General features: G+C 54.0%; 7 protein-coding genes across 7 annotated transcripts; 2 read left to right on the forward strand and 5 right to left on the reverse strand.

Annotated features, from left to right (window-relative positions):
* Nucleotides 1-141: 141 nt before the first annotated feature.
* On the forward strand, nt 142-1535 carry MFIFM68171_07698 (Myb dna-binding domain containing protein; the record flags this gene model as incomplete). The annotated part of the gene is made up of 2 exons (XM_071063118.1): nt 142-236; nt 320-1535. 2 exons carry the CDS (start codon nt 142-144, stop codon nt 1533-1535), a joined length of 1311 nt encoding a protein of 436 aa, XP_070919219.1.
* Nucleotides 1536-1852: 317 nt separating this feature from the next.
* Nucleotides 1853-4345, reverse strand: MFIFM68171_07699 (uncharacterized protein; the record flags this gene model as incomplete). The annotated part of the gene is made up of 1 exon (XM_071063119.1): nt 1853-4345. One exon carries the CDS (start codon nt 4343-4345, stop codon nt 1853-1855), a length of 2493 nt encoding a protein of 830 aa, XP_070919220.1.
* Nucleotides 4346-4838: 493 nt separating this feature from the next.
* On the reverse strand, nt 4839-7091 carry MFIFM68171_07700 (uncharacterized protein; the record flags this gene model as incomplete). The annotated part of the gene is made up of 3 exons (XM_071063120.1): nt 4839-6493; nt 6545-6752; nt 6807-7091. 3 exons carry the CDS (start codon nt 7089-7091, stop codon nt 4839-4841), a joined length of 2148 nt encoding a protein of 715 aa, XP_070919221.1.
* Nucleotides 7092-12725: 5634 nt separating this feature from the next.
* MFIFM68171_07701 (uncharacterized protein) lies at nt 12726-14262 on the forward strand (the record flags this gene model as incomplete). The annotated part of the gene is made up of 2 exons (XM_071063121.1): nt 12726-13739; nt 13825-14262. 2 exons carry the CDS (start codon nt 12726-12728, stop codon nt 14260-14262), a joined length of 1452 nt encoding a protein of 483 aa, XP_070919222.1.
* Nucleotides 14263-15216: 954 nt separating this feature from the next.
* On the reverse strand, nt 15217-17678 carry MFIFM68171_07702 (uncharacterized protein; the record flags this gene model as incomplete). Its single annotated transcript, XM_071063122.1, has 3 exons — nt 15217-16751; nt 16818-16904; nt 16967-17678. 3 exons carry the CDS (start codon nt 17676-17678, stop codon nt 15217-15219), a joined length of 2334 nt encoding a protein of 777 aa, XP_070919223.1.
* A 5124-nt stretch (nt 17679-22802) lies between these two features.
* MFIFM68171_07703 (uncharacterized protein) lies at nt 22803-24389 on the reverse strand (the record flags this gene model as incomplete). The annotated part of the gene is made up of 5 exons (XM_071063123.1): nt 22803-23482; nt 23533-23704; nt 23766-23922; nt 23989-24273; nt 24334-24389. The coding sequence occupies 5 exons, from the start codon at nt 24387-24389 to the stop codon at nt 22803-22805; spliced, it is 1350 nt and encodes a 449-aa protein (XP_070919224.1).
* Nucleotides 24390-24616: 227 nt separating this feature from the next.
* On the reverse strand, nt 24617-25519 carry MFIFM68171_07704 (uncharacterized protein; the record flags this gene model as incomplete). Its single annotated transcript, XM_071063124.1, has 1 exon — nt 24617-25519. One exon carries the CDS (start codon nt 25517-25519, stop codon nt 24617-24619), a length of 903 nt encoding a protein of 300 aa, XP_070919225.1.
* Nucleotides 25520-25594: the final 75 nt, after the last annotated feature.

Genomic DNA, 25594 nt, shown 5'->3' on the forward strand with positions numbered 1-25594 from the left:
CTATCTATTGAGCGTCAAACTGGATTTCGACGTCAACTCGATTCATGACACAGGCTACAACTTTTTTACAGACGCGCCCCATCAGCTACCGTGTTACCGGTATATATCAAGTCGAAGCTACGAGATAACGCACCAAGAACCATGTCGCAACCCTCGCAGTCGCCGCACCCTGCGCATCCGACGCTTCTCAACCTCCCACAGCCACCGTCAAATCCCGATACGCCATCTGAGATGCCGTGAGTTTCCCTTTGACCGTCTCCGAACCTGGAAGAGCAATGCGGAGCATTAGAGAAACTGATTCCTTTCCGTACCCGAGCAGTGGCACTCCCACGAGCACGACAACGTCTCTTTCTGCTCTATCTACTACCGCCATCAAAGACGGGCATCGAGGCGCATTACACAACCGGGGCCACCAGCACAGCCTCTCCACTAATAGCCTCGAGGCTGAGCGCGCGGACCGAATCAGCAGACTTGCAGGTTTGTCAACGGTGTCGACCCTTCGCGGTCCGCCTGCGGGCTTCACACCATACAACGCTATCACTCCGCAAAACGTTCCGGTCTCCACAATCCTGCCTGGGAACAACCCCGCGACCGCGGCGGGAGGACTCACCCCCGCCTACTTCGACGCAACCGGGCAGCCAATCGCCGCAACCAAGATAAGCACTGTAGGCTCGGCCAGTGCGACCGAGAGCGTGGGGGGGCGCACGACGACCGAGACGGGCGGCGACCATGACACCCTAACCGAGGCGGACCGCAACGAGGATATGCTGACCGAGATGGATTCGGCCAGCGCGAGCGGCTATATGGGAACCGATCCCATGGATGAGGATCTGGATAACCTCGCGACGCAGAGCGTCAGCGGCTTTGAGGATCGCATGTCAGACGACGGCAGCGCTAGCCTGGTCGGCTTTGGCGAGGGTGCCGGTAGCACCGTTTCGGGCCCGATATATCATCGCCGCCCGCTACCTCCGCAGAACACGGCGACAGGACCGGGCGGTGTCTGGGGCTTGGAACGCAGAAGCTCAGGCCTCAGTGAGGTTGCAGCAGCACCGATGCCCGCCAACGTCTCAGTCGGGACCGGGACCGGACGGAGAGATTTGACACGACCATCGGAACGCGAGACAACGGGCACCGACACTCCAGTGAGCCAGTCTGCGGTGCGTGAGAGGCGGGAGGCGCGTATGGTGGATGGCGTAGCCCTGGACAGTGCAGCACCACCTACCGCTGGCGCAGGAGCGGTATCGGCAACCACTGCGGCGAATGACGACATATTTGTTGACACGACGACAAGAGGGCCCGTACCTATCCAACCGACCATAAGTGCCATCCGCGAGACGCAGCAGCCGCATTCGCATCAGCAAGCCACACAGGCCCAGTATATAGCCTCGACAGCGAGCCCGCCATCGCCGCGTGAGGCCGCAGAGCGCATCGTTCGTGAGAGACTGGACGAAGGCGAGAGCAGAGTTGGGAGGACAGCCATGGCCAGCCCCAAAGGTGGAGAGCGGTTGGGTCGTTTCTATTTCGAGGACCGCTAGCTACTGTGCCCGAGTTTTGCCCAGGGTGTCCGAGAATATCTGGTATTCTCCGAATTGTTCGTACCTATTGTTTTGTTCATAGTTTCTTGGGATTTCGGGTTTGGAGGAGCGAGTCATAAACGATGTGGCATACGCAATGTTTTGGCTGATGTTACATATCATGTATGTTAGGGATTCACCAGGATCGGTTCAAGGCTGTATCTGTAGTATGGCGCCACGCCGATGCGAGCGTCGCTCTGGACCCGTTAGATGTATCTCGTTACACAGTGGGTTCTATGAAACTCCTTTAGGCCTTATTTGTTTCCTCCCTTCTGAAACTAAAGTGCTACTTGACTCGCCACAGACAGTGTCGCGGGTATGTCCTCCATATCGTCCATGTCGCTACTGACAGCGCTCGAAATCTTGGTATACGTCTTGGGCTCTCGCTTACCTCCGCCGACGTTGCGCTTCCTAACACCATCAACCTTTGGCTTCATTGCCAGTAAACCTTCCCGAATCTTCTGCTTCTTGGGCCTGGGCCTCTCGAGGGCGCCATTGGACAAGGATCCGCGACGCATCCTCTTTGAACCTTTGGTATCTGTTTCCTGAGACTCAGAACGAGGAACATCGTCCTCTATGCCCTTCGCCACCGCACCGTCCAGTGATACCGTCATCGAAGGTCCAGTTGAAGATGGCGGTGAAACCCCTTTCCCTTTCTCCCTTCCTCTATCGTCCTTGTTTCGACCTGTGTCCCCTTCGGAGACACCATGTTCGAGGTCGTCAGCTCCGTCGGGTTCATCATCATCTAGAGTTCCAAAATTGCCTTCTGTCTCGTACATTTCGCAGAGATACCTGGCGCAAACATGGGCTGCCTTCCGCTCCCAATCAGGTATAGCTTGCCTCAGCCTTCCCCATGCAACTATAAGAGTCTGCCGCTCATACTGTCCCTGAAATGACTGGCTGACGATTTCTTCCCAAGGAATCTCTGTGTCTATTTGAACTTTTAAAGCCCGAATTGCGCACGCCAGGGTGTACTTCTCCTGTGGGGTCATCGTTCGCAGTTCCTTGCGAGCCTTTTGAAGCCGCCGCGAGGGAGTGGAAGGTAACACCGTGGCGGAGATCGGTTCAGCTGCAAGCAACCTCTTCCACTTCTCCATGCACTGCAGCCGGGACCTGGTGTAATCCATCGCTTCGCTGATCTTCAGCCAGTTGATGAGTCCCTCCGGGCCTTTGTTGGAGTTTTGACTCGTGGCCCGCTCGCTCCGGATCTTTGCGACGGAGGCCTCGACTAGCATCCTTAAGCGCTTTTCTTCATCTTTGGACCATGCGTCTGTCTTGACCTTATCGCGGCAAACCAGGTAATTTCTCCACCGATCGCGCACGTCCTTTTGGTGACGATTGATCAAGCCGGCAATCCTACTCCAACTCTTTCCGTGGACTCGGATCAGATCCACTAACTCGTCATCCTGTTCTTTCGTCCAAGTGCCCCGTCCAGCAAAGCTGTGGAAGCGTTGCCTGCACCAGTCGATCAACTTCTGCCGCGGCCTTGAAGGACAGGCATCCTGGATGGATGCCCATAACTGGAGATGACGCCCATCGTCATTCTTGCGCGGATCCTCGTGGATTATTTTGTTAATCTCCTGTCTGGTCATACCCTCATCCTCCTGAAAATGCTCGACTGCTGCAACGATCTGGGCTTCCTCGGTTTTGGAGAACATGCCGGATCGATAATGCGACTTCCTCGCAAGGACCGGATCATTCCGGTCTTCCAAAACAGTGTCGTCAGCTGAACGCTTCTTGGACTGCTTCGTCTTCTTTAGACCCTGGCGTGTCCTCATTGGGTTGACCTTCTCTCGGGTTTCGACTTCCGTGAATGGCGGGGCTCGTTTCGACCGCGTTGCCCTGACTGGGACCTCGGCATCGTCGATAGATGCCCCGAGGAGAGCCTTACCGTTCTCCTCGTCCTCACGGACGAAGAATGGCTGTTTTGCCTTTCGTTTGGTGGATTGTCGGGATCCCGGGCTCTTGGCAAGCGAGGCAGCGGGCGTGACCGCAATTTCAATGCCATCCTCTACCAATGGATGCAGCTGGTCTTCTGCAGGCCCCCTCAACTCTCCATTTCTAATGTCTTCCCCCATCCATGGTTGTTGCTCAACTTCCATGGGACCGCTCCACTCCTCATTTTCAGTGTAAACAGCTTCGTTTAATGTTGTGCGGCGTGGCGGGGTTATCGGAGGAGTTGGGTCATGGGCGGCAGGGCCAACGTCAGTCGATGCTATGCCGGGAGGGTGTTTGCGCTGCTTCTTTGACGGGAAGTCTTCGTGAATAATCGCATCGTCGTCATCGAGCTTATCACGCGCGGCTCCATTTGCGCGATGATGCTCGGCGTCTGTCGGTTTTCTATTGGCCTTCCTGCCGGATGCCTGAGCTTTCAAAGGCCGAGGCTGCTTGACTTCTGATAACTCGGGTTGTGTAGATGGTCGTGGGGATTGAATCGGGGATTCTGATCGAAACGCAGAACGGGCTGGCTGGGTAGCGTTGAACGGTTGCTCCTCGGGAGACACGGCGCGTGACCTGGTAAAGAGAGATTCAGGCGAAAGGCCAGGAGATCGTGCATCGCGAGCAAGTACCGGGCGGGCACCCCATTCAAGCGGCTCGGGAGATCCAGAGAGACGGGGCCGCAGGTCGTCCGTTGCGATTGAGGCAGGCATCGTTGACGGAAACTGTCGAAGGCAGTCCTCAGCATCCGACAACTGATCGTCGCGCGGAAGTGGAGATAACGACCGACTCCTGCCTGAGGACGTCTCAATCTTGCTAACCTCGTTGCCCATTATTAACCGAGCGCCGACAATGGAAAAGTAGAGCACAGCCCGGCATCGAGGCTGGTGCGGTCGCCGAACGCTGGGGGATTTTGTGGTTGTCCGGAGACAATCTAATTCGACGCGAGATTTCTGGCGTTGAGATTCACGCGTCCCGCAGGGCTGAGGAGCAAGTGTGGGGACTGATCAGCGGGTTGAATAAAACAACTGTGTGGTTTAGATAATGTAACCGTAGCCGAGATCGATGCAGCTGTGGCAGCTCATTAAAAAAGGAATGAAACGGTTTTCAATTGTGTCATTGTCAACGAAAGAGGGTATTTCGTTGAAAAGGATCTAATTTATCTCTGCATTCATCGGTAAGTTTACCACATACATAGCCGGTACGGCAGCATCAGTATGCTGGCCCCGTGGTATCTCTTCGAATCCGATAGACTGTGTAACTCCTTTGCATGAGATCGCCAACAGTGCCACATAAACTCTCTTCACAAGGTATACCGGGGAAAAGTCAAGCGTATCCATGAGAAGCACAAGACGAACTCAATTTCCCAGCTTCTCCTCCCAGCGTCAACCCGCCCATCCCTGCTTCCATGTTGTCTCCCAGCTGATTTAACCCAACACTGCAGTTGACCTCTTGCTTGCTCGGCGGCACGTCAATCGAGGGGTTGCGGTCAAAGAAGTTGACCGGCCTCAGCGTGACGCGGAGCGTTTCGGCGGGCATGACGGGGAAGTCTTCAACTCTGGGGATGTGGTTAATACCGAACTGGACCCACACGACCGGATCGCCAGCTGCGAGGCTATCTTTGCGATCAGCCCAACTACGGACGCCGGCCCCGCCACGGCTTTGGTTTGTGTAGAGGCCGCCAGAATAGAGCTCGCGGTCGGCGTAACGAGTTACGTAGATGCTGTGATCGGCGAACTCGGCACGTTTGTAGTGGAAGCTGTCGGCGTCGGCTAGAATTTTCTGCATTGGTGGAACCATGAGTTTGTAACCGACAGCTACCCCGTTGACGGGGTTGTGCACAGCTGGATTGATGATCTTAAACACGCGGTTCTTGCTTGGATCGAGGTCGTATCCGCCCGAGGTGGTCACTTCGGTCTTGCGCACGGTGTACCCCACGCCGTGCGGGTTGCGCGTCGGGTCGCGCGGAATGGCCACCGCCTCGTCGTACACAACTGAGTTACCGTGGCCTGCTACCATGGGATCGATGCGCAGGCTGAAGAAGTGTTGATGGAAACCGCCCAGAACTCCTGGATGCACGACAGTGCCGAATGGATGTGTCGTGTTGGTGAGATCGAGATCGATGGGTTGCGTTGACAGGATCCCCGTCGCGCGGACTTCGTAGGCGAGATCACCTGCAGTGTTGAAGACAAATGACAGGATGTACTCGTAGTTGCTCACGGTTAAGATGGTTTGCAGCACCAGCTCGCGGTTACGTACCACAACGGCACGGTTTGTCCGGTAGTTGGTATGCTTCCACAAGATGCCGGCATCCTGCTCGTGGACGCATATCACGTTGGGCATGTTGACCGGCTTGCCCTCGCCGTCAGAGAGGACTCCTCCGATATAGTAGATGCTACCTAGACAGTCGCAGCCGAGTTTGAGGTTGTTGGCCATGATACCTGCGCCAGCGTCACCTAGGTCAAATGCTGCCTTGCGATGGAACGGGTGCCGCGGATCTGCGTAGGGGATCGCCATATCGGATAGACTGAGGCGGTAGAAAAGGGGCTTGTTGTCGTAGTGCACGTCGTACAGTACCATGCCTTCTCGCTGGTTAAAGCCAACCTTCAAGTCCCACTTTTGCCACTTGATCAGACGGCCCAACTCAGAGAACCATTCCACGGTGAATGAGACCCCTTCGGGCTGGAGGATACGCAGAGGCTTAAGGTTAGCACGCAGCGACTGCGCTTCAGGGATGTATTCGTTGGGTCGGACATTCTGCCAAGGAGCAATGGGCTTGACTTTCTCATCGAGCCCGGTCGGCAAGATGTCAATACGGACCAATTCCAGTGTGCTAGGGTCGACAACAGGCGATATGGGGAGGGGGAAGGCATAATGGCAGCTATCAGGCTCGGATGGGTTCCGAGGATCACGCATATAGAGAAAGCATTGCATGACGCGCCTGTCGTCGTAGAAATTGCCTTCATTGACACCATCCGACCCTTTATGGAATCAGCAAAAGCTTGGTGTCACGCAACTGGCCCTGATCTCACCGTAAATCCAGGGGTCTGCTACAACCACAGCCCCTTCGGGGAGCTGCAGTTTGGCGACCTCGGCCTGGACATCTGGATGCGCCAGCAGCGCCTTCTCAACAGCAATGATTTCCTCTCCGTCCCCGTTTGCGTGTACAAACGGCCCGAGCTTGGCATTAAACTCGACCTTGTCCTTGGTCAAGTTGACGGTGGCCTCGTGGAGGTTGTGCTACAAGCCCGTCAACAACCGCCGCCAGCACCACAACCCTCGGCCAGAACTGACCGTCCCCCTGAGATAGTAGACGACGAATGCTCGACGGTCGATGCTGGCAGGAATCTGCCCCGTCCGCTCGGCAGCGAGATACGGGATGATCTCCGCTTTGGTGGGCTCAAGAAGTGTCACAACCTTGAAATGGCAGTCGGTGCCTTTTGGCCAACACCTTCTGACCAAGTTGGAGGCCTGGATTACTTCTTGGGCACAGAGAGGCCCGAGAGGGTGCGACTTGGCTGCAGAGCCGTCCATGAGCATAGCCGCTTGCAGGCTTGGAGCTTGATGGCCGAGGGCCATGGCGAGACCTTGGGCGGCACTCATGGGTGGTTCGAAACCGTGGTTGAGGGATGGTTAGTGTCGGATGTTCAAATACACGGTCCGAGGATGGCAGCTGATCCATATGTGGGTATACTTGGTACCACTGGTGTCCCTTTATGGCGGTTCATGGCGGCCTAACGGTGGGGCAAATGATAAGGAGGGTGGGAACGATTGCCCTGCAGGGCAGGAAACGTCCCATGGCGACGGGGAAAGACGGCTCGGACGGCTATCCGCAAGCTACGTTCCGCCACAGCGGGACCCCGCACTTGCGCACCTACCAATAGGTATTGCTATAGGTCCCCGCTCTTCCAGGCCCCACACAACACCTGACTGCATGCGTTGGGATCCAACGCTGCGAACGAATGGGGCGCGAGCATCAGAGAATTGGCGGTATGAGAGCACGCACTCGACTCGGATGGCGAGAAAAAAGGTCCTCGAGGCGGGTCAGAGCCGCTTATTCAACTCGATGATAACATGACGATGGCGTCAATTTGCTGGCTGGCTGTTAGTAAAGAAGTCTAACGGCACTAGCATTATTGACGCGTAAGCGCTAGGTACCTTACTTAAGGTGATGATGGGCAGAGGAGTGTAACGGGTTGATCGGGTAGATGACTACCTAGCGTGTTACTCTCCAGGAACCCGTTTCAATCCAGAGTCGGGAATACCACTTATGCAACACTTCCATCCAAACAGGCATTGGCCCATAGACGCTGTCGACCCTGCTTTCGCTTGTAAAGAAAAACAACCTTTAAGTCCAAGAACGGCATCGTCACTGCCCCTGTCAATGGCCGCGCTGATGACGAATAGACCGTTAGAGTCGCGAGGACCCTGGTTCCTTGGATAGTCTCCGCAGCGAACAACGATTTCAAAAAGGCATCTTCTCAACAACCTCGACGTGGTCTGTAAGCCGAGTGCCGAGCTCGTATGATGAACGAGATAGCTGATCAATAGTCCAGAGCTGAGCCGAGGTAGCGGGACAGTAGTATTTGCGGGCAAGATATGCCCGCTGGAGGCGGTAACCTATCAATTACCAGTCAGTCATGATGAGGTTGACAGGCTTTCGATTCCGATATGGATTCGTTGAACCGCGTCGGTTCGTTTTGTGCGCTTGCTTACCAACCCCCCCAGATCCCGCGACAGAATTCCAATGCGAGATCACCCTCGTTCTCAAGAAGCTCGGGCCTGATCTTGCCAAGTGGAATTCGCTTGAGGCAGATGTCTTGTGTCGAAGGGTTTCTGTGCAAGTTGTATTTTGCGTAACTCTTTGACCGCCACAAAGGATCATCCTCCGGTAACGGACTGATGATTGTCGTTGACGCCCGAGGTATCCCATTGTCCTAGTACTGAGTCCGGCCAGGATGCCTGTACATAATTTCAGCTTCTTGGTAATACCCATTGTTGTCCGGTGACTCTAGAGCGAAGTGAGAAACTGAACAGAACTGAGCCGAGCAGAGAGGAACTGAAGTTTAACTATAGGACTACGAAACTTTCTTATACGTGCTCCATCGACCTCTACATCACGATTGGCTATGGTGGGTTTACGACCCCACACCAATCTAGTCTTCTCTAATACCCAGGTACTTTGGGCTACAGCTTTTTTGAAGTTCGGTTTGGACATGTTTAAACGGAGGGCGGCACGCACCCTTGTATCTACGCCGATAATGAAACATTCCGCGTTTACCAATCCGCGGAACTTTCGGAAAATTTTGGCCGCCTTTCTAGATACACGGAATGCCCATGGTACGTCAAGTGGTAATCAAACCTGCTCCGTTTGCCTCTTTCGGCCCCTTTCCCTGGCTTCTTCTTTCATTCGCCTTCTTCCGTGTCAATACGGCAAAGTTGTAGCGCATTTCATTGCATTCCATCCCAGCCCGAAACAACTTTAGCGTATGCTGTAAACAGTATTCTAGGTGGCTGCGTTCGAGGGCAAGATTCTCGCTTCCTCGTCTGAAATAAGTGGCTTCACGAAGCCCCACGAGTTTTGTGCCGCACGGCTGGGCTTGTTGCGCGGGCTCCGCATACTCAATTGAGCAGTACTGGTCTTCCGGGACCTTAACCTAGAGAGGCTGAAGACTTTTTTGACCTTCTTCATTGTAGACTCAAGTGATGTGTCGGGGCTCCAGCGCGATTTCAAGTCAGGGTCGTCTTGCGGTGGCGTCACCGGCCGTCTCTTCAACGGCGCTGGCGTGGTGGGGCCGGGCACCGGAGAAGTTGTTATGCTCGGGTTTCGGTGTATGCCTGTAAGTGGGCCTGGGTAACGCTCGGTTGACCTCGAGCCTCGTTGACCGTGATAGCGGAGTGCTGGGTCGTGGAATAACGGCGCAGGATCCTCTCTCGCCATATACATCAGCATTCCTCGCGCCTTAGTAGGGGCACTAGGGGAGGGCTTAGATGCAACCGAGGGTATTGATGAAATCGGTTCTACTTGGGCCACTTGTACATGGTCGGGAGATCGACGGGGGTACCGGTTCATTTGCGACTCAATGTGCCCGAGAGGAGGGGTGTTCTGCAGACTCTCCAGAGTCGGCTTGCGCCTCTTGATTGACACTGATCGTCTGTAGTTGGGGGGTTTCCGATCTGGGATCGGTGGTGGCGGCATTTGCGGAGGCCCTTCGGTTGGCGGTGGTGGTAAAATTAATATCTCTGGGGGTTCCGAAGCAACCCGCCCGGTCTCCGGTTTCGTTCTACGCTGTGTCGCAGCCGATCTCGTGTCTATCCTCCCTGTTTCCTCTTCAACGCTGCTCTCATCGCGCCAAGCTTCGTTAACCAACTCATTCAATGTACGTAACAGGTCTCGGACTGGTTGCGAGCTATTCCCGGTGGCCCAACCTGTGATAGAATGCTCTGTTCTGCGGATTGCATTCCCATCCCAGAGGCCGGGTAGCGTTGACGAATCTGGCCGGGCCCGTTTCTCTGCGAAAAGGTTAGGGCCGGAAAGCAGACTCCCACTTCCGCCTCCTCCTCCTTCGCGCCGTATGGATTGTTCCAATTGCTGACGGTCGGCTGGCGTACCTGCTGGGCTGAGGGTGATGATAGCAGTTGTGGAATTGAAAAATGCCCTTCCCCCGCTGCCCTTTTGACGGCTTGGACGCCCTGGGATGCCGCTGGAGGATGCTCCGTTTCTCGATTCGGCGTTAGGAATTTGATGCTTCACGCCGTAGAGATGCGCAACTTGCCACAGCTGCACGGAGATGCCATTTATCGTGAGGGTCGTGTGAGGGTCGGCAAGTTCCTCGTGTGTGAGCCACGGAAGGTTGTAAACTAGTATTCTATCCATATCGCTTGGGCCTACTTTTGATGCACCACGTTAGCAAGATTCGTAGTTGAACACATGACGGTGGACGGTGGTTTCAAACCGGATTGCCTGAACGAGATTTCTGGACTGTAGCATTGTCCAATAATGGGTAGTACGTAGTTTACCTTCTCTTTTCCGTTTTCGTTTCTTTATTATTTCTTCTCTTAGATGTTGGAGATCCGCTCCAGAAGTTATTGGTATTTCAGCAAGGGAGTGTGGGCGTTGATTAGGCAGTAGGAAACGAACCAGCGTGCTGGAGATTGGGTTGGCCGGAGCACACCCTCTTGCTGCTCGGTTGTAAGGTCAGCGCGTGGAGCAAGGTACGAATATAACTTGCCACGGAATGTGTTATTAAACAACACAGTGGAGAGGGAATTAGGATGAAGGTGCCCACCTGCTAGGTCTTGCTTTGACTCTTTCGTATCACTGGTCCAAGGAAACGTAAGAACTTAAGGGGAAGCTGGCAGTGAACAACCCCGCGATGCCCTTGAAGTTTTTTGAGAAAGTGAATATGGCACATGACCTTCTCACGGGCCAGTATCTTCAGATGGAAGACCGTAGGGAGTAGGAAAGAGTGTCTGGGTATTCCCTTAGCCCAGATCGCGAAAGGAGTAGGTTATGTTTCTAGTACTGGTGAGAGTGCACTGCATGCGACAATTTGCAACATCAAAAAGCACGAACGTTTCTATCTGCAAAAGATCAAGCAGCCTAAAGCACGACTCGAAGGGATTTGGTTGTCCCTTACAATGGCTGACGAAGTAGCCAGGTTTTACCTGGGTGCCAATGATGATGTTACAAATACAAGACACAAATGAAGCGGATCATTAGGGTGCGGAAGTAATTAGCTCTTAGATCGCTCAGGAGCGAGAGTCGCACACTACGCATTCCTGTGTTGAGGTAATCCCTAGGCCGTGGGCTCTAGTTTATGTGTAAATGGCAGAATTGTCTGTTATGAAAAGGGGAGCCTCGGAGGGAACCGGGGCGTAAAAAGCCGTCCAGAATCAGGATATACTCAACTCAGTGTAACGTACCCTATATACTTATACTCATTAGATGTGATTTTGGAAGTGTCTCTGGTGTAGTGAATAAGCGCTCATGGCCTCAGGTTCGATGGTTTCCACCAGACAAACGGTCAATCGCAGGTAGCTGCAGCCAATACCCACAATGGCTATTATCATATGAGTATGTTTCAGCTCATTTGGTACCATCATGGTGTTGCCTCGGAATCATCCCTTGTGGCCGGCTTTGTTGAGCTGAGGAATTCAGGAACCCGAGTTAATTCTTGGCCAACAGCCGCCACCAGTTGGCAACCAACTCACTGTCTTCAACCGCCGGCCGGTAAAAATTCGCCAGCGAAGCCAGCGCTAGCAGGGAGCTTCAGCCGCCGCCGCAAGTCTAATTATTCCATGGGCATTCCGATAGTTTGGAACCAACGACACCGCTTCGCGCACCACACTTCGACCTCACCTTGGCGGCTCACGAACCGGCACTTTCACTCGCTGAAAACTTGTTTTATTACTCTTCTTCACTCTTTTTAATTCTTTTCTTCCTGTCGCTCTCTTGCCCGTGCCTCGCTATCTTCGAGCGGGGGATGCTTCTTTTTTCGTTTCTGGCACCAGCGGAGGATGTTTTTGACACGAGCTGGGCGGCGCATCGCTGGCACAGCCGCGCCGATGTATCGCATTGTCTCTCCGGGAAGACTGCGAATTCTATGTTTGAAGTCGAGGAACAATAGGCAGTACTCAAGCGAGCGTCCACGATCATTACCCGGTATGTGCAGGTCTGCGTTCTGGATCTTCTGTCAAGGTTTCACGGGGCATGTGCCGCCCGCGTACTTCTGGTGCGATGAGACGCTATCTGGCCTTCCCGCATCGTTTTCACCCCTTTGCTTCGCTTCCCTGCCTTTAATACTCCGTTGAGCTATTGTGCGTGGCATACCGCTGTGCCAGCCGGTCAATTGGGTTCCTGGGAGGAGGAGGGCCCTCGCACCGATGTTGCAAGGCATTGTCCAACAGTACCACGCAATCTTGGCCAATGTCACGTCCGTTCCGGCAGCGCGTATTCTAAGCCTTGGGATCACTGACCTTCTCCTGCTTTGGAACGTTGCATAGCTATTCTGTTTGAGTGTACAGCAGTGCACTCTAAAGAGCAACAATACTCGTTCATCTTTCTCTGTCAGGCTTTCGGGCCGCATCTTCGACCTCGTCACTAACGAGCAAACAGACACCGATACGGAAGCCAAAAGAGACGCAGACAATGATCCTGCGCGGCCCTCGTTTCCCCCCCCCCCTGGGCAGGATGCTTCTCTGTTCTCGAAGATGGTGGAGGCCGCGGCAACTTCGTTCGCCTCCATCCTCGTCCTAGGTGTTGGGTTTGCCATCGCAGCTTACGGCTACCACAAGGGGTACAAGTATATGGTACTCAAAAAGATGGCTAACGCTTTCGAGCCTGGTGACCCCGTTCTGGAGCTCGCAGCGATAGGCAAGGATCTCCCACCCCCCAAGTCTGCCGCAGCTACGCACTGGGTGGAGCGTCCCGAACAGGCCACTGTCGACTCTATCGTTGCTGGCGGTGAAGTTGGCCATTACCATCTGTTTATCGGTGAGAAGGGCACCGGCAAAAGCAGTATGCTGCTGGAGGCGATGCGTAAGATTGATGGAGACGGCGTGGCCATGTTTGAGGCTCATTCGGACCTTGAGATCTTCCGGATTCGTCTTGGCAAGGCACTGGATTACGAGTTCCACGAGGATTACATTGGCGGCTACTTTAGCGAGAAGGGTCCCCGGGATACCACGGCGCTTCTCGACATTGAGCGCGCTCTCAATAAGCTGGAAAAAGTGGCCCTGCGGAGACGAGCCAAGGTCGGACGGCCACTCGTGGTCATCATAAATCAGATGCACTTGATCAGGGACGATGAAGACGGCAAAGACCTGATCGAGCTACTGCAGCAACGAGCCGAGCAGTGGGCAGCCGCCAATCTAGTCACCATGGTGTTTAACAGTGACGACTATTGGGTATATGAGCGGCTGAAGCAGCTCGCGACACGTATGGAAGTCCTCACCGTTGATGACCTGCCCAAAGCCCAAGCAACAGCGGCCCTCAAGAACTACCGTCAGCGGTATTTCGGCGAGAATTTGTCACCCCAGACGTTAGAGATGATCTACGACCGCGTCGGAGGTCGGCTCAATTTTCTGAATCGGGTAGCAAAGAGTAAGGACATGTTCGCGGCATGCGATACTATTCGCGAAATGGAAAAGACGTGGTTTCTGAACCAGTGTTGGATTCTCGGAGAGGAGATGGACGACGACGTTATGGACCAGCAGAAATGGGCGGTGAGTCTTGTCTAATCACTGTCGTACCTCTCTAAATTGTGTGCTTGCCTCTAACGGTGCATTTCCTCCCCTCTCATCTCTACAGGCAGCTGCAGTTGTCTTAGCCACTGCTCTAGTCGACAAGGAGGAGGAAATGGAGAAAACCTACGACCCCGAATTGGGCCATGTGCTCCCATCTTTCCCCCTCCACAAGGCGCAGGAGATCATGACGCGGGCCGACTTTGTACGGGCGCTCGACCGCCTCAACCTGTTCAGCATTACCAGCAGCGCACAAGTACGTGCGAGTTCAGTGCCCATGCACCTGGCTTTCAAGGAGATCGTGGCGCAACCTGGCTTTCGGGAACATCTCCAAGCGACAATCGACCGTATTGCTGCGATCGAGAGTCTCGGACGTACAAGGGAACTTGTCGCCAAGGATCTTGTGCTAGGAGGGAAATACGAGATTCGGAAGGCGCCTGGTGGAATCGATGTGACATTAAAAGAGAGCGAAGACGAGGAAAGGAAGGGAAGTGACAATGATTAGCAGAATGCGTACTCTGCAGTCACGGTGGAACAAGTACGGGGGCTTGACATAGCGGCAGTGTTTGCTTGGTGCGCTTAATCCCTTTGTGTATATACGTTGTGTACGATATGTTTCGTTTACTAGGTTTTGGAGAGGAGGTGAGCTCACGCCATAGCTATGGGACGAGGCGAAACTTGGATGGCAAACTGTCATCGATGGATAGGGCTGGGATGTTCCAGTGCGGTACGACGAGGAACGAGGATTCCCAGACTGATCCTCACTTTTGAGTGGACGGTGCACGAGAATTGGACCTGACACATGTATAAATCTTCGCAAGTCTATGCGAAGCAGCGAAATTCAACAAGTCAATTGTACCAGGGAAAATGTCTTGAGCAACACCGTCGAGTACCGAAATCCTACACTCCTCACAAGGCTATCCTTTGCTATGATCAGAACCGAGCTCCCGATGCGACAACTAATCAAGAAGAGAAACGCCATCATGGTCAACCCCAATCCTCTCATTCCTCGTACCGTTCGTCCCGCCTCATTTACTGTAAGAATATTTTCCAATGCTATGTCCCATATACCCGAACCAGCCCACTCCGTATTAACACTCCCAGAAAAGCACCCTCGTAGCCCCATATGCATGATATTGTTCTGTCCTACACCCCCACCAAATCCCGATAATACACACAAAGATCCACAGAAATGATGGTAAGAATATGTATGACCAACCCAGCGAATGTCCTACCATTAAAATACAACAGCTGAAAGGATGTGTTGGGGCTTTGGAGCCGCCATGATGACAGAAGACCGGTGAACGGGCAACGATCGACTGGGAATTCGTCTCCAAAACGTGTAACCGCAAAAAGGGAAGAGGATGAGGAAGAGGGTTTTGCCTAGTCAACTTTGTCCGAGTCTCGGCGAGCGGTACGGGAATCTGGACAATTCGTGGCCTACGACATGAGCGTCTCTTCATGCCGGGATAAAGTCCAAGCCTAGGCTGTGAGCGACCCCTGCCCAGTCCCAGACGGCCACCCACTCGCCCGCGTCCATCAATCGCCACACTTCCTCAAGCACGTCGACGACACGGTCGGCGTTCCGGAGGCCGGTGTAGCCCCTAACTGTCCTGATGGCGGCACGCACGCGTTCTTGCTGAGAAGGATTGAAGCAGACGGTCCCGATCAAGAAGCATGGGAGAAGAAGGAGAGTCTGGCTTGGGTCGCTGGGCTTGAAAGTCTCTAAAATTGCTAGGGACTCGTCGACCATAAGAGTTAGGCGCGCCTCGCGTTGTGGCGGATGGCGAACCGGTGGCGGGGAATCAGCCCGGCTCTCGTTGGCATGAACGCCAGCGGCTATTCCAGACTCAGAGCCGCCGTTCTTGCGAGGTGGCACATCTGGGCGAGAATTTGTTCGGCTAACCTTGGCGTTCGGGCCCGAGTTGGAACCGGTGAGCCTCGGCGACGACGCACAGCTGGTGGATGCGGACTGGGGAGGGGTGTTTACCACCGACGATGTCGGCCGGCTGCGGGAGGGCGAGCTGTGGACAAGGGCCAAGGAGGCAGCAGAGGATGCCATGGAAGGTGACGGGGATGGCGACGGGGGATAGATGGTGCGGTGAAGGTAGATCCCGATCATGTGCTGGTAGAGGAGCCCGACCCGATCGCGGCTGTCTCCAGGAGGCCAGTTGGGTGTCCATTCGCGGATGGCTTGGTCGATCGCACTAGCCGGGTATACCTCGCAGTAAGTGACTGCCGGGTCGACCTGGGCCATCATCTTACTCCGGACTGTGTTTCGCATCACGGTGATCTGTGATAGATAATCCAGCAAGCCGTCATCGACGCCCAGCAGCCTCGGCGGATGGATCGCTGGGATTAGCGGGAGAGGGTTTGACGGTAAGCGGGAATTGCGGCTGATGGCAGAATGGATGAGCTCGTCGGCATAGATGTGGTACTGAAAAAATTCGGCGATGAAAGCCATAAAGGCGGAGTCGTCAGGCGGAGAGGTGGATATGAGGTTGCGGTATGCCTCAAGATGACACCTATGCTCACCACGGGAGCTGCCTTCGGCCTGGGCCTCAAGTAAGAAGCAAAGCATCTGGCCGTACCTGGCCGAGACCAAAATCTTGTCGTCAGTATTTGGTTTTCCGTTGGTGAACTCGACGTCATCGTAGAATTTAAGCCGGGCCTGCTCGTGATGATAAATGGATCTCTCTCTCAACGCCTCGATAGTTGTGGTGGGATTGTTCCGCAAGACGTTGATGCCGTAAGGCGTCTCGAAGTCGATGTGCTTGCTAGCTAGGGAAAGAATTGAGTGCATGAGACCCTGATGCTTCACCGCGACTGGCACCATCATATCTTTGAAGGCATTCTTGTGCTCCCCTTCAACAGTGAGCACTGCGCTGAGGTGTTCGTTGTAATGCTTCCAGAATATCATGTCTTCGACAGTCTCCAGGCCATGGAAAAGGGGTTGCATGGTGATGGAGGGAAAATTGCGGGATTTGAGGCGTTCTATGCCATGATTAGAACCCGAAGTGGCACGGCGGCTTGATAGGTGATAGGGGGACGCTGTCATACCCTCTTCGGCCCTCTCCTTACCACTCTTCCAGATTTGCTTCTCTGGATAGCCTTCGCATACCACTGCGTTCTTTTCGCAGTTCATGCCTGTGAGGCCAGTTAGGGCGCCGTCTCCGGCCAGGCGGCCGCTGTCGACTTTGTTGACTTACATCGTGGCTTCGCCTCGTCGCACTTTTTCTTCCTCTTTCGGCAAGTAAGACAACCCGTCTTGGACCGGCCTTTTGTGATTTTGTTTGTAGCCACGTTTGCCGTGAGTGGGTGCTTCCGCGGCCGGCCTCTAGGCCGTTTAAGTTTTGGTTGCTCCAAGGCCTGTACCAGGCTCGAGGCAGTCGCGACAGGAGTCAACGGGGCTTCTTTGAGATCGTCCATGCGGAAATCATCGTCATCCATTGGTTCAAGCTTCGGAACCGTCAACATGTTATCTGAGCCTTGCTCCCAAGAACCATCATCGTGACCGCCACGTCGATTCCCGGCGACAGGCAGCTCGGCAGCGTCTTCTGATGCTGTATAGCCTATGGCCCAGGCCTGGTTCAAGGTTGATGACCGCCCCGCGCGGACCACGGCGGCAACCGGAGGCGACTGGGAGGGAGAGACGAGGTTTGAGGAGTCATCGGGTATTCCGCATGGAACATCCGCACCGTTGCTGATGGGAGAGAGTTGGCCTGTGTGAGCAAAGCCCATGGTCGTCGACGAAGACGACGACGACGACGACGACACGGATACCGAGGTGGAGCCTGTCGAGAGCGACCCCAACCACGGCGACGGCAAGCCGATAGACTGGATGTCGTCTGAATCCATGCTGTGGTTATCCGACCACCGAATGTCCCCATCGCCCGACACGACAGGTAAAGAGCAGTCCATAGCTCGTCAATAACGGGACCATGCCAACACGGCGACAAGGATGCTGGGCAAGTGGAAGAGGGGGGAAGCCCGCAAAAGAGGAGCTGACACTCCTTGCTATGTACACTCAATAAGACGAATGGCAGAGGCGGGCTGCGGGCAAGTGGGGAGAGGGGGAGGGTAACAAAGTGTGTGTACAATACAGTACTTGGAAGGGCTAGAGCCGCTTCTGGGTTGTGCGCGACTCAGCGTTGGTTGGCTCGTCGATCAGATTATCTCGGGGACCGGCCATAGGCGTGCCGGAGGCGCATGCAGGACACAGGCAGAGAGGCCAAAAGTCGAAGGAGTGAAACAGCCAGGGAGGCTCCCCAGAGATTGGTGTTGTCACGATGCCGTCTTTGGATTTGTATAGCGAATTTGATTGCCGATAGTTGACGACAGGTTACGTTGTTGGTAGAGGCTGCTATATGATGTCCTCGCCGACGGCGACGTAGACAAGAAGCTTACGAGCGACGAAGCTGGCGTCCCTAGTGATCCCTGTTTACACTTTTAGGCTCTTGTATTGTACACTGTACTGTACGTACAAGGCCTCTTGCAGCGTTGATACGTCTCGTCTTCTCCACACTCGTCGTTTTCACTTTTTGAAGAACGCAGGGGGTCGGGCGTGACCACGGAAGGCGGGGCCGCACTCGGGCGTCGCAACTGATCGCTCTTCATAGCGACGAGGTGCTGTCCCTTGGCGCAGCTTTGTCAACGCTGGCAGAAGACGCCTCGCCCTTCCACGACCGATATGGTTGTTGCAGGCAAGTGGATTAGCTAGAGCTATCTGATTGTTTTCCCCGTGTTCATCCTCGGCGGAAAACTACGTTGCGAAGCGCGTGCCGCGTCGTGGGATGCGTGTGGATTGTGGAAATACTTGACAGCGCCGAATTGAAGTACCGTATGTACTGTACAGTACCCAAGGTATCTTTACCTTAATTACCTAACAGGGACGGGATGCGGGGAGAGCTTTCATCTCGAGTGGGGTTGCTGCCAGCCCCGCTGAGGGGCCTTAGCCTTGTTCCAAGAGGTCTCAGGCTGTGTCTCCGAAGATCTGTGATCTCTGCTACATACTTTGTCCTGCAAGCGGCCTGCAAGTCCCACCGAGTCCCTTGTCGCCGCATCCCGCTTTTATTCATTCGTTCTGCCATTCACGCTAGTATCGTCGTCAGCTTCGCTGCCTCTTTTCAGGGGGTGTGCCGCTGTGGGTTAGCGCCGACCGCAAAGAAAACTGTGCACAAGAGCAGCATGCGACTTCCAAGCTTTGAAGCGGCCTTGTCCTGACGGGGCATTCCGCAGTCACAAGGACGTCCTGCCTCCCCACGAACCATTTGTCTTGGTGCAGCGTAATCTCCATCCTTTCGGGCGTTCGGCACGAGTCGCGGGGCTGGCCCAGATAAGGGAAGGCAGGCATCCCGTCGGGGCTGGGTAACGCTGCACGACGGCAGATCCGGCCAATGTGATAGCGCATTGGCGCTTGCATCTGTCGACCTCTTCGAGACCCCGAGAGAATAATCTCCGGCCGATTTACGGCATTGATGCGCCATGATATCATGGCGAGCTCCAGGCCCTCCATGCATATGTACGCGGCTGAAAAAGGCGCTGGAAAAGGAGCTGGAAAGTGCTGGAGAAGGAGCCGTTCGAATGCTGAGGACATGGTCGACGAGCAGGGGCCTGAAGGGCCTGGAGCCTCCCGCCCTCATACCACTTACTCGCTCGCTCTTGGGCCTACAGAGCACGGCCCGAGCAACAGCCTTGTCCTCCATCTCACGTGTGTTCTCAACCTATAATACTGAGTTGCGCTGCTGTGTTACCAACCCTTCTCTGCAACCTCTCCATGGGAAACGGTGGCTGTTGGGCACATACAAGATGCGGGGCGGATCCGTTTGACAAGGTTGAACTGACGGGATTGCCCCATTGCAACCCGATCCCCAATCTCAGTGCTGCACGCCCGGAGCTGCGCCGCGCGCTACGAAACGAATTACGGGGCGCGGGGTGCATGTGTGCCCAACGTTCACACCATGGGCAACGGCACTGAAGGACTTTGGTGCTCGACCGGCGGGCACAGCCTTGGGAACGGCTTTCCGGGGGTTTTTCAACCCTTGTGAAGACTTGATGCAATGCTTTGCCCGATCCAAGATGCTTTACATAAGATCGGTCATACCTTGCTTAATGCCGCTCCTATCCCCATCGCGTCCTGCACGTCGATCATCTGCAGCGGCACTTGCCCCTCAAGTGACAAGCCCCCGGGACCCGCCGGATCGCCTACGTTATGGGCAAACCGAGGTGTCAGCCCATGGTCCTATCGAGGTGATTCTGACTCTCGGCCCTATCACATACTCTTGTCAGGAGGGAAAGAATGTCTTACCTATCGTGATCAATATTTGGAGCAATGGCCCAAATCCCGTCAGTGAGGATATCCATCAACATCCCCAGGACCTGTGGAGCCTGTTCCCCGCGGGCGGACTGGGAGGGGGTCGGTCTCGTCAATCTCGCCAAACCCCCACGCTGCAGGTCTTCAAACTCTGCATATCTGAAATGAGACCATTATTTTTGACCATTCTGTTTCCTAAGGAATGAACCACTGGTACTTGATGATGGAAGAGGAAAAAAATTAAAAGCGTCAACCAGGGTATAAAGTATGATGTACATTGCACAGCTCTGAAGCAGGCCGCCTGCTGTTCGGCAGCGCGAGGAGTGCCGAGCTGAAGTGTCCGTTTTTACCTTAGTTGTAACCCCCAATTGAGCCGCGACCATTAACACACAGAGACGGCACAGCACAACGTATGCTAGCACATGCAGGCGCCAATCTACCATTTTTGACTTGTCAATCACTGAAGTAATGTTGACATATACCCAATGCGACACAACCACACCATCATATAGACAATCGGCTACTCAAGCTTGTCAGCTTGGTTTAACACCCTGGTGAGAAAGATTGGCGTCGGGATTGGTCGAGCTTTTATGAAGTCTAGAAAAAAATTTTCTCCCTGCGTAGCAGGTGCAGAGATCGCGTCCTGATTAATTATTCAATGCCTTTGCATCAGAAAATCTCGCGGGAAGTGAGGACCATAATGACGACACTAAGTTGTGATTACCCCGCATGAGTAGGGACAACAGATCTTTGTTTCAACGCGATGTTGGAATTACCACCAGCCTTCCGTTACCGGCATTGCAATCACTCGGCCCTGATGGATCAAGCGGAACGGCCGTTTTTCCCTTGTTCTGGATTGCCCAAGAAAAGCAATGTTCGACGGAGCTCATCATTAACCAGGGCTATGAGAAACTGAAATGAGACGAAAAAGAAGTCGTTTAACGCTCCACAACCCCGCGGTTCGTTGGGTTCTGCAATTCCTGTTGGCGCGATAGTGGATCTCACTGCGTGCTTGAGAGAGGCGCCAATTACCCCGCGTTTTCATTCAAATGTTGGAGGTCCCACACCACCATTGGACTGCTTGACTAAAATCATCAAAAAGTACTTTGTCTATCCGAGGTAAAACGCGACTAAAGGAGACAGAGGTCAACCATTTGTCAGACACATTGACTAGGAACCTATTCATTCTGATTGGGGGCCAATCATCTTTAATATATGTATATATAAAAAAATATTTTTTATTTTATTTTTTTTTTATTTTAAAAAGAGGACGCGACGACACGACTATGATTTATCATCCACCCTGCCCAGAAACGATCTTTAAGCCCAGAACAACTCACGAAAATAGTTGTCCCCACCGAATGCTCGTATATCTCTTCTGTACTGCTGGTGATCTCCATAACTCGAAGATCTCCCAAGCTCAAGCATGCAACCTCATGTCTGTCGGGAGCGGCACTCTCCCGACGGTTCGTGTTGGTTTAACTGACAAGATCTCGTGTAACCATGTGCCCTTTGGACATTTTGGTCCGATATACGATATGCAATGTCGATTTTCTCAACCCAGCACTCGGTTACTGACACACTGCTGTGCCGCCTTGGTGCACTGTCTCCCGGAAGCTAACGTTAGTAGCCTGCCGTTCTATTTTTGCAGCCCAGCGTTCCCTAGCGACCGGCACCGGCAGCCATGATTAACAGCTCCCGCCTCGCCGGTAACCCCGCCGTCAGGTTGGAAGTCTGTCAACCTGGATGCAGGCAATGGTCCATTCCCGGTGTCAAATATGTAACTACAGAACAGCCAGCTCCAACGGCGGCGTAGAGAAGTTGCTCAAGAACGATCTTCTATGCCGCATGATGGAGAAATAACCCAGGAAAAGGCTGCATACGTAATTCACCAGCGCCACAGCGGGGTCAAGACCCAATCAGCTAGATGTGTTCACGAACTCAGAAGGCGCAACCTCCTCCATCTTTTGTCACACCGGTTTGCCCACCGCCGCCTTTTTAACCTAGGTCCCGTCTACGAGCTTTACAGTGCAAGAAGCCATACATTTATGGATCTCTCGGTGGGAGAAAAAGACGCATTCCCTTAACTCAGGTACTCTTGGGTTTGCTTCGTCACACACCTGCAGAGGTCTCGCTTCCGTTGGTCATTGCCCGGGCCCGAACATATGGCCGGCTGAATCCAGCTTCGTGCCTTTCCATTGAGCGGTACACGTTAGCAGGAGAATATGTTCCAGGACGTTAGCCACTGCCGAGTTTGCAGAAGTGGAGGAGGAGCAAATGCAGCCAAGATGCCGATGACGGATGAGGGCTCCTCCCTAATCACATCCCCGTCAATCTGTCAATTGGGCTTAGATGGCCAGGCGGGCAAGGCTGTGCTATATCCACGATCTAGAGCCAACGGAAATTTGAGCACTAATTCTGCCGAGGGCACCGTGTAGTCCATGTAACAGGTACTCCCACTCGGAGCATCAAGTTGGTACGGCACCGGATCTAGAAGCTGCCAAATATTGAACCATTCCAACACCGGCCAGACACGTATACACTAGCATAATGGGCTACACCTACATGCACATGTGACCAGTGGACCGGGGACAACGACAACGACAACGACTGTCAGAATAGAAGTTGAATCGCGCAGCTTGAAAATATACAAGTCTAATACAATAAGAGCTAGAACATCTTGGCAGCCATGCCACCAAAGACACGTTATCAAGAACTAGGGCATCTCCTCTTCATGACTCTACAACCGCAAGACGACCCCTAACCGGCACATTCTCGCTCCTTCCCACTTCCGGGAACCCGCCAACCTTGACTTCCTTGCGGAACAGCAGGCAGTGCGACGAACCCCCGAAATGGAACATACCAATCTCATCGCCCTTCTTGAGATGTTGCCCCTCTTTGACCGTGACCTCGCACGTGCTAACCTCGTCCATGCCCACGCCAATGAACGCCATCAAGCCAATTGCCGGGTTATCGGCTTCGAAAAATATGACTGCTCGGGTCGCCAGTGCGGCAAGGTAACCCTGCGCGATAGCGATTCCTTGAGCATTAATCTCGCCGGCCCCTTCAGCAGTCGACTCGAAGAGCGGCTCGCTAAAGTAGGTCCCGTCTCGCACGAAACAGCGCTTGACCTTGCCCGAAACAGGCGCGTGCCACCGGTGATACGAGAGTGCCGAGAGGAAAGCCTGGTAGACAGTCGCTCCGTCGAATTGCTGGGCCAGGGGGTCGTTGCATAGCATGTCCACGACCGAATACGGCTGCCCTTTGATCCAGAACTTGTCGCGCAGCTTGGCGTCCCTGCCGATATTGAATACCTTGGATTCGCACGCATTCACAATAACATTGTCATTGTCGGGCGAAGCGACAGGTCGCGCAGAATCCCTGACCTGGCGGGTAAAGAAGTCTTGAGAGTCTGTTAGCAAGGGGAAGTGTTGCAGGCCTGTCGTCGCTGAGACCACGTACCATCCCACGACTTAAATCCGAAGTGCTTTTTCGAAGGATCACACTTGTACATGTCTTCAAACTTGTGTGATGACCCGTAAGGGGCGTTGGCCACTTCCATGAGGTCTTTGTAGCCCACCTCACCAAACCAGCCTGCTTGATGGTCTCCGAGCACCTCTGCTGACTCGTGAGTCTGCCGCCGTCAGCCGGATGTCCCTCCTCGGAGGGTCCATATGGCGAGATGGGATATTCACCTTGAGGTATTCGCCCCACGTATTGAGGACCTTCTTCAGCATACGATTAACGTCAGGATCGAGGAACGCCGCGTGTCCACTCGGGGTACCCATGGCATAGTCGAATATGGCACACATGGGCACGCCAACCATGCCTACACTTGCAGCCGCATCTGTCCTATACCAGCTGTCAGCCGCTACAGAAGGAACATGTGCGGGCGTGGTGTGGGGTTCAAGTATATACCAGTCAGGTGCACGCCCAAACACGTGGTTGAGGACCTGGAGCATGTGATTGTAGTCGCGGATCTGTGAACCACCGGTGGGATCGCGTTGATAGGGCGGCTTCAATGGGATTTCATCCCACATCTCGGAGAAATACATATAAATGCGCGGGTTGTTCTCGATCAACTCTTTGAACTCGCGCAGCACGGGAATCAATTCTTGCTCTCCATGCTTGTCGACGTGATGGACTGCTCGACCTAACCACTCCCGATGAACACGATGATCGGCCGGCATCCATGCTCCAGGTCTCAATAGCGGGTCAGTGTTTGGCGCCGGTGCGCGCAACCAGGGCTGCTGTGTCGCTTACCTGTCAACCCGGTGGTGGTCCGGAATATCGCTGTGATCACCATGTTGCCATACCATCTTGAAACTCCTATGCTAAACCAATCGACTGAACGTATCCGAGTCGATAAACGACTGTTAAACATGAATACCTAACCGCCAGTGGTTTTATTGTGCCTGGAGATATCCATGAGATGACAGAGATTTAGATCCGAACTATGTAGGGTTGAGTACCTGACTGAATTATGATGTAACCGTATGCGTCATCCTCACGGGCCAAAGGAAAACCGAGTATTGCCACACCGGCACTATCTCGACAGGCCGAAGCTGTTCGGGAGCGAAATCTTGAGACCATCTTCGCAGATTTCCGCCTTCAATGCTTTGCCCTTGGTTCGCGAGTAGGCAGCATGCCGACGCTTGTGCTCTCTCCGATCCTTTTCGTTCAACGGGTTGTAAAGAATGTCGCAAACCGTGCAAATGGTGAAGCCTGGGTCTTTTTGAACTGACAAGCTCAGAGTGGTCTGCGTCATGTCCCGCGCTGACCTTTTTTCTGGTGGTTTTCCGACCTTAAGGCCTTGGTCCGCCATGGTACCGGCCAATCGCGTCCCACGATGCAGAACGTTAGCCTCCATGTCGCTCAGAGCTGATCGCACCGTGTCCAGAGTTGCGCTTCTGGTGTCGATAGTGGGTCGATTCGTCGGTGAATTGTAGCTTTGCGAGCAGTCCCCATCCGCCACTAAATCGTTCAAATTACCGTCGACTTCAGCAACATCCTTCCAGTATCTTTCCTCCTCGCTGAACAGAGGTCGTGTGGTCAGTCTCCTTCGCTTTCTTGGCTTTGATAAGGGTGGAGGAGATAACCGCGGGGTTGACGCGGGTTGGACGAGGTCTGAGGGAAGCACATTGGACCCTGCAGTGTCGAAACCTGGGGAAAGTGGTTTGAAGTATGCCAGGATCGACCCGTGCTTGGGTAATTTTCTGGATTCTTGCTTCGGAAGTCTTGTGGACTCTGGTATCGACTCTGCGCACCTCGAGTCTGAATCAAGGCTCCGATGGCTCTTTCCCCCTCCTGACAGTTCTGGTGCTTGTTCTCTTGTTTGAGTAGATCGTCGGCCGTAAGTTCGAAGAGGTCGCCTGCGCCTCTGTGAAGGGCTCGTAGCCGGGTTGATGGGAGGCTCGACCAGGTGAGTTGTTGGTTGATCTGCCGACATGGTTGTGAGACCTGTGTGGTTCGTAACGAAGTCCGAGGACAAGGCGGACCCGTGCCTGTTGACGCAGAAGGTTAG

This window comes from Madurella fahalii (assembly GCF_045866475.1).
Source record: "Madurella fahalii IFM 68171 DNA, scaffold_4, whole genome shotgun sequence".
Lineage (NCBI taxonomy): Eukaryota > Fungi > Ascomycota > Sordariomycetes > Sordariales > Madurella > Madurella fahalii.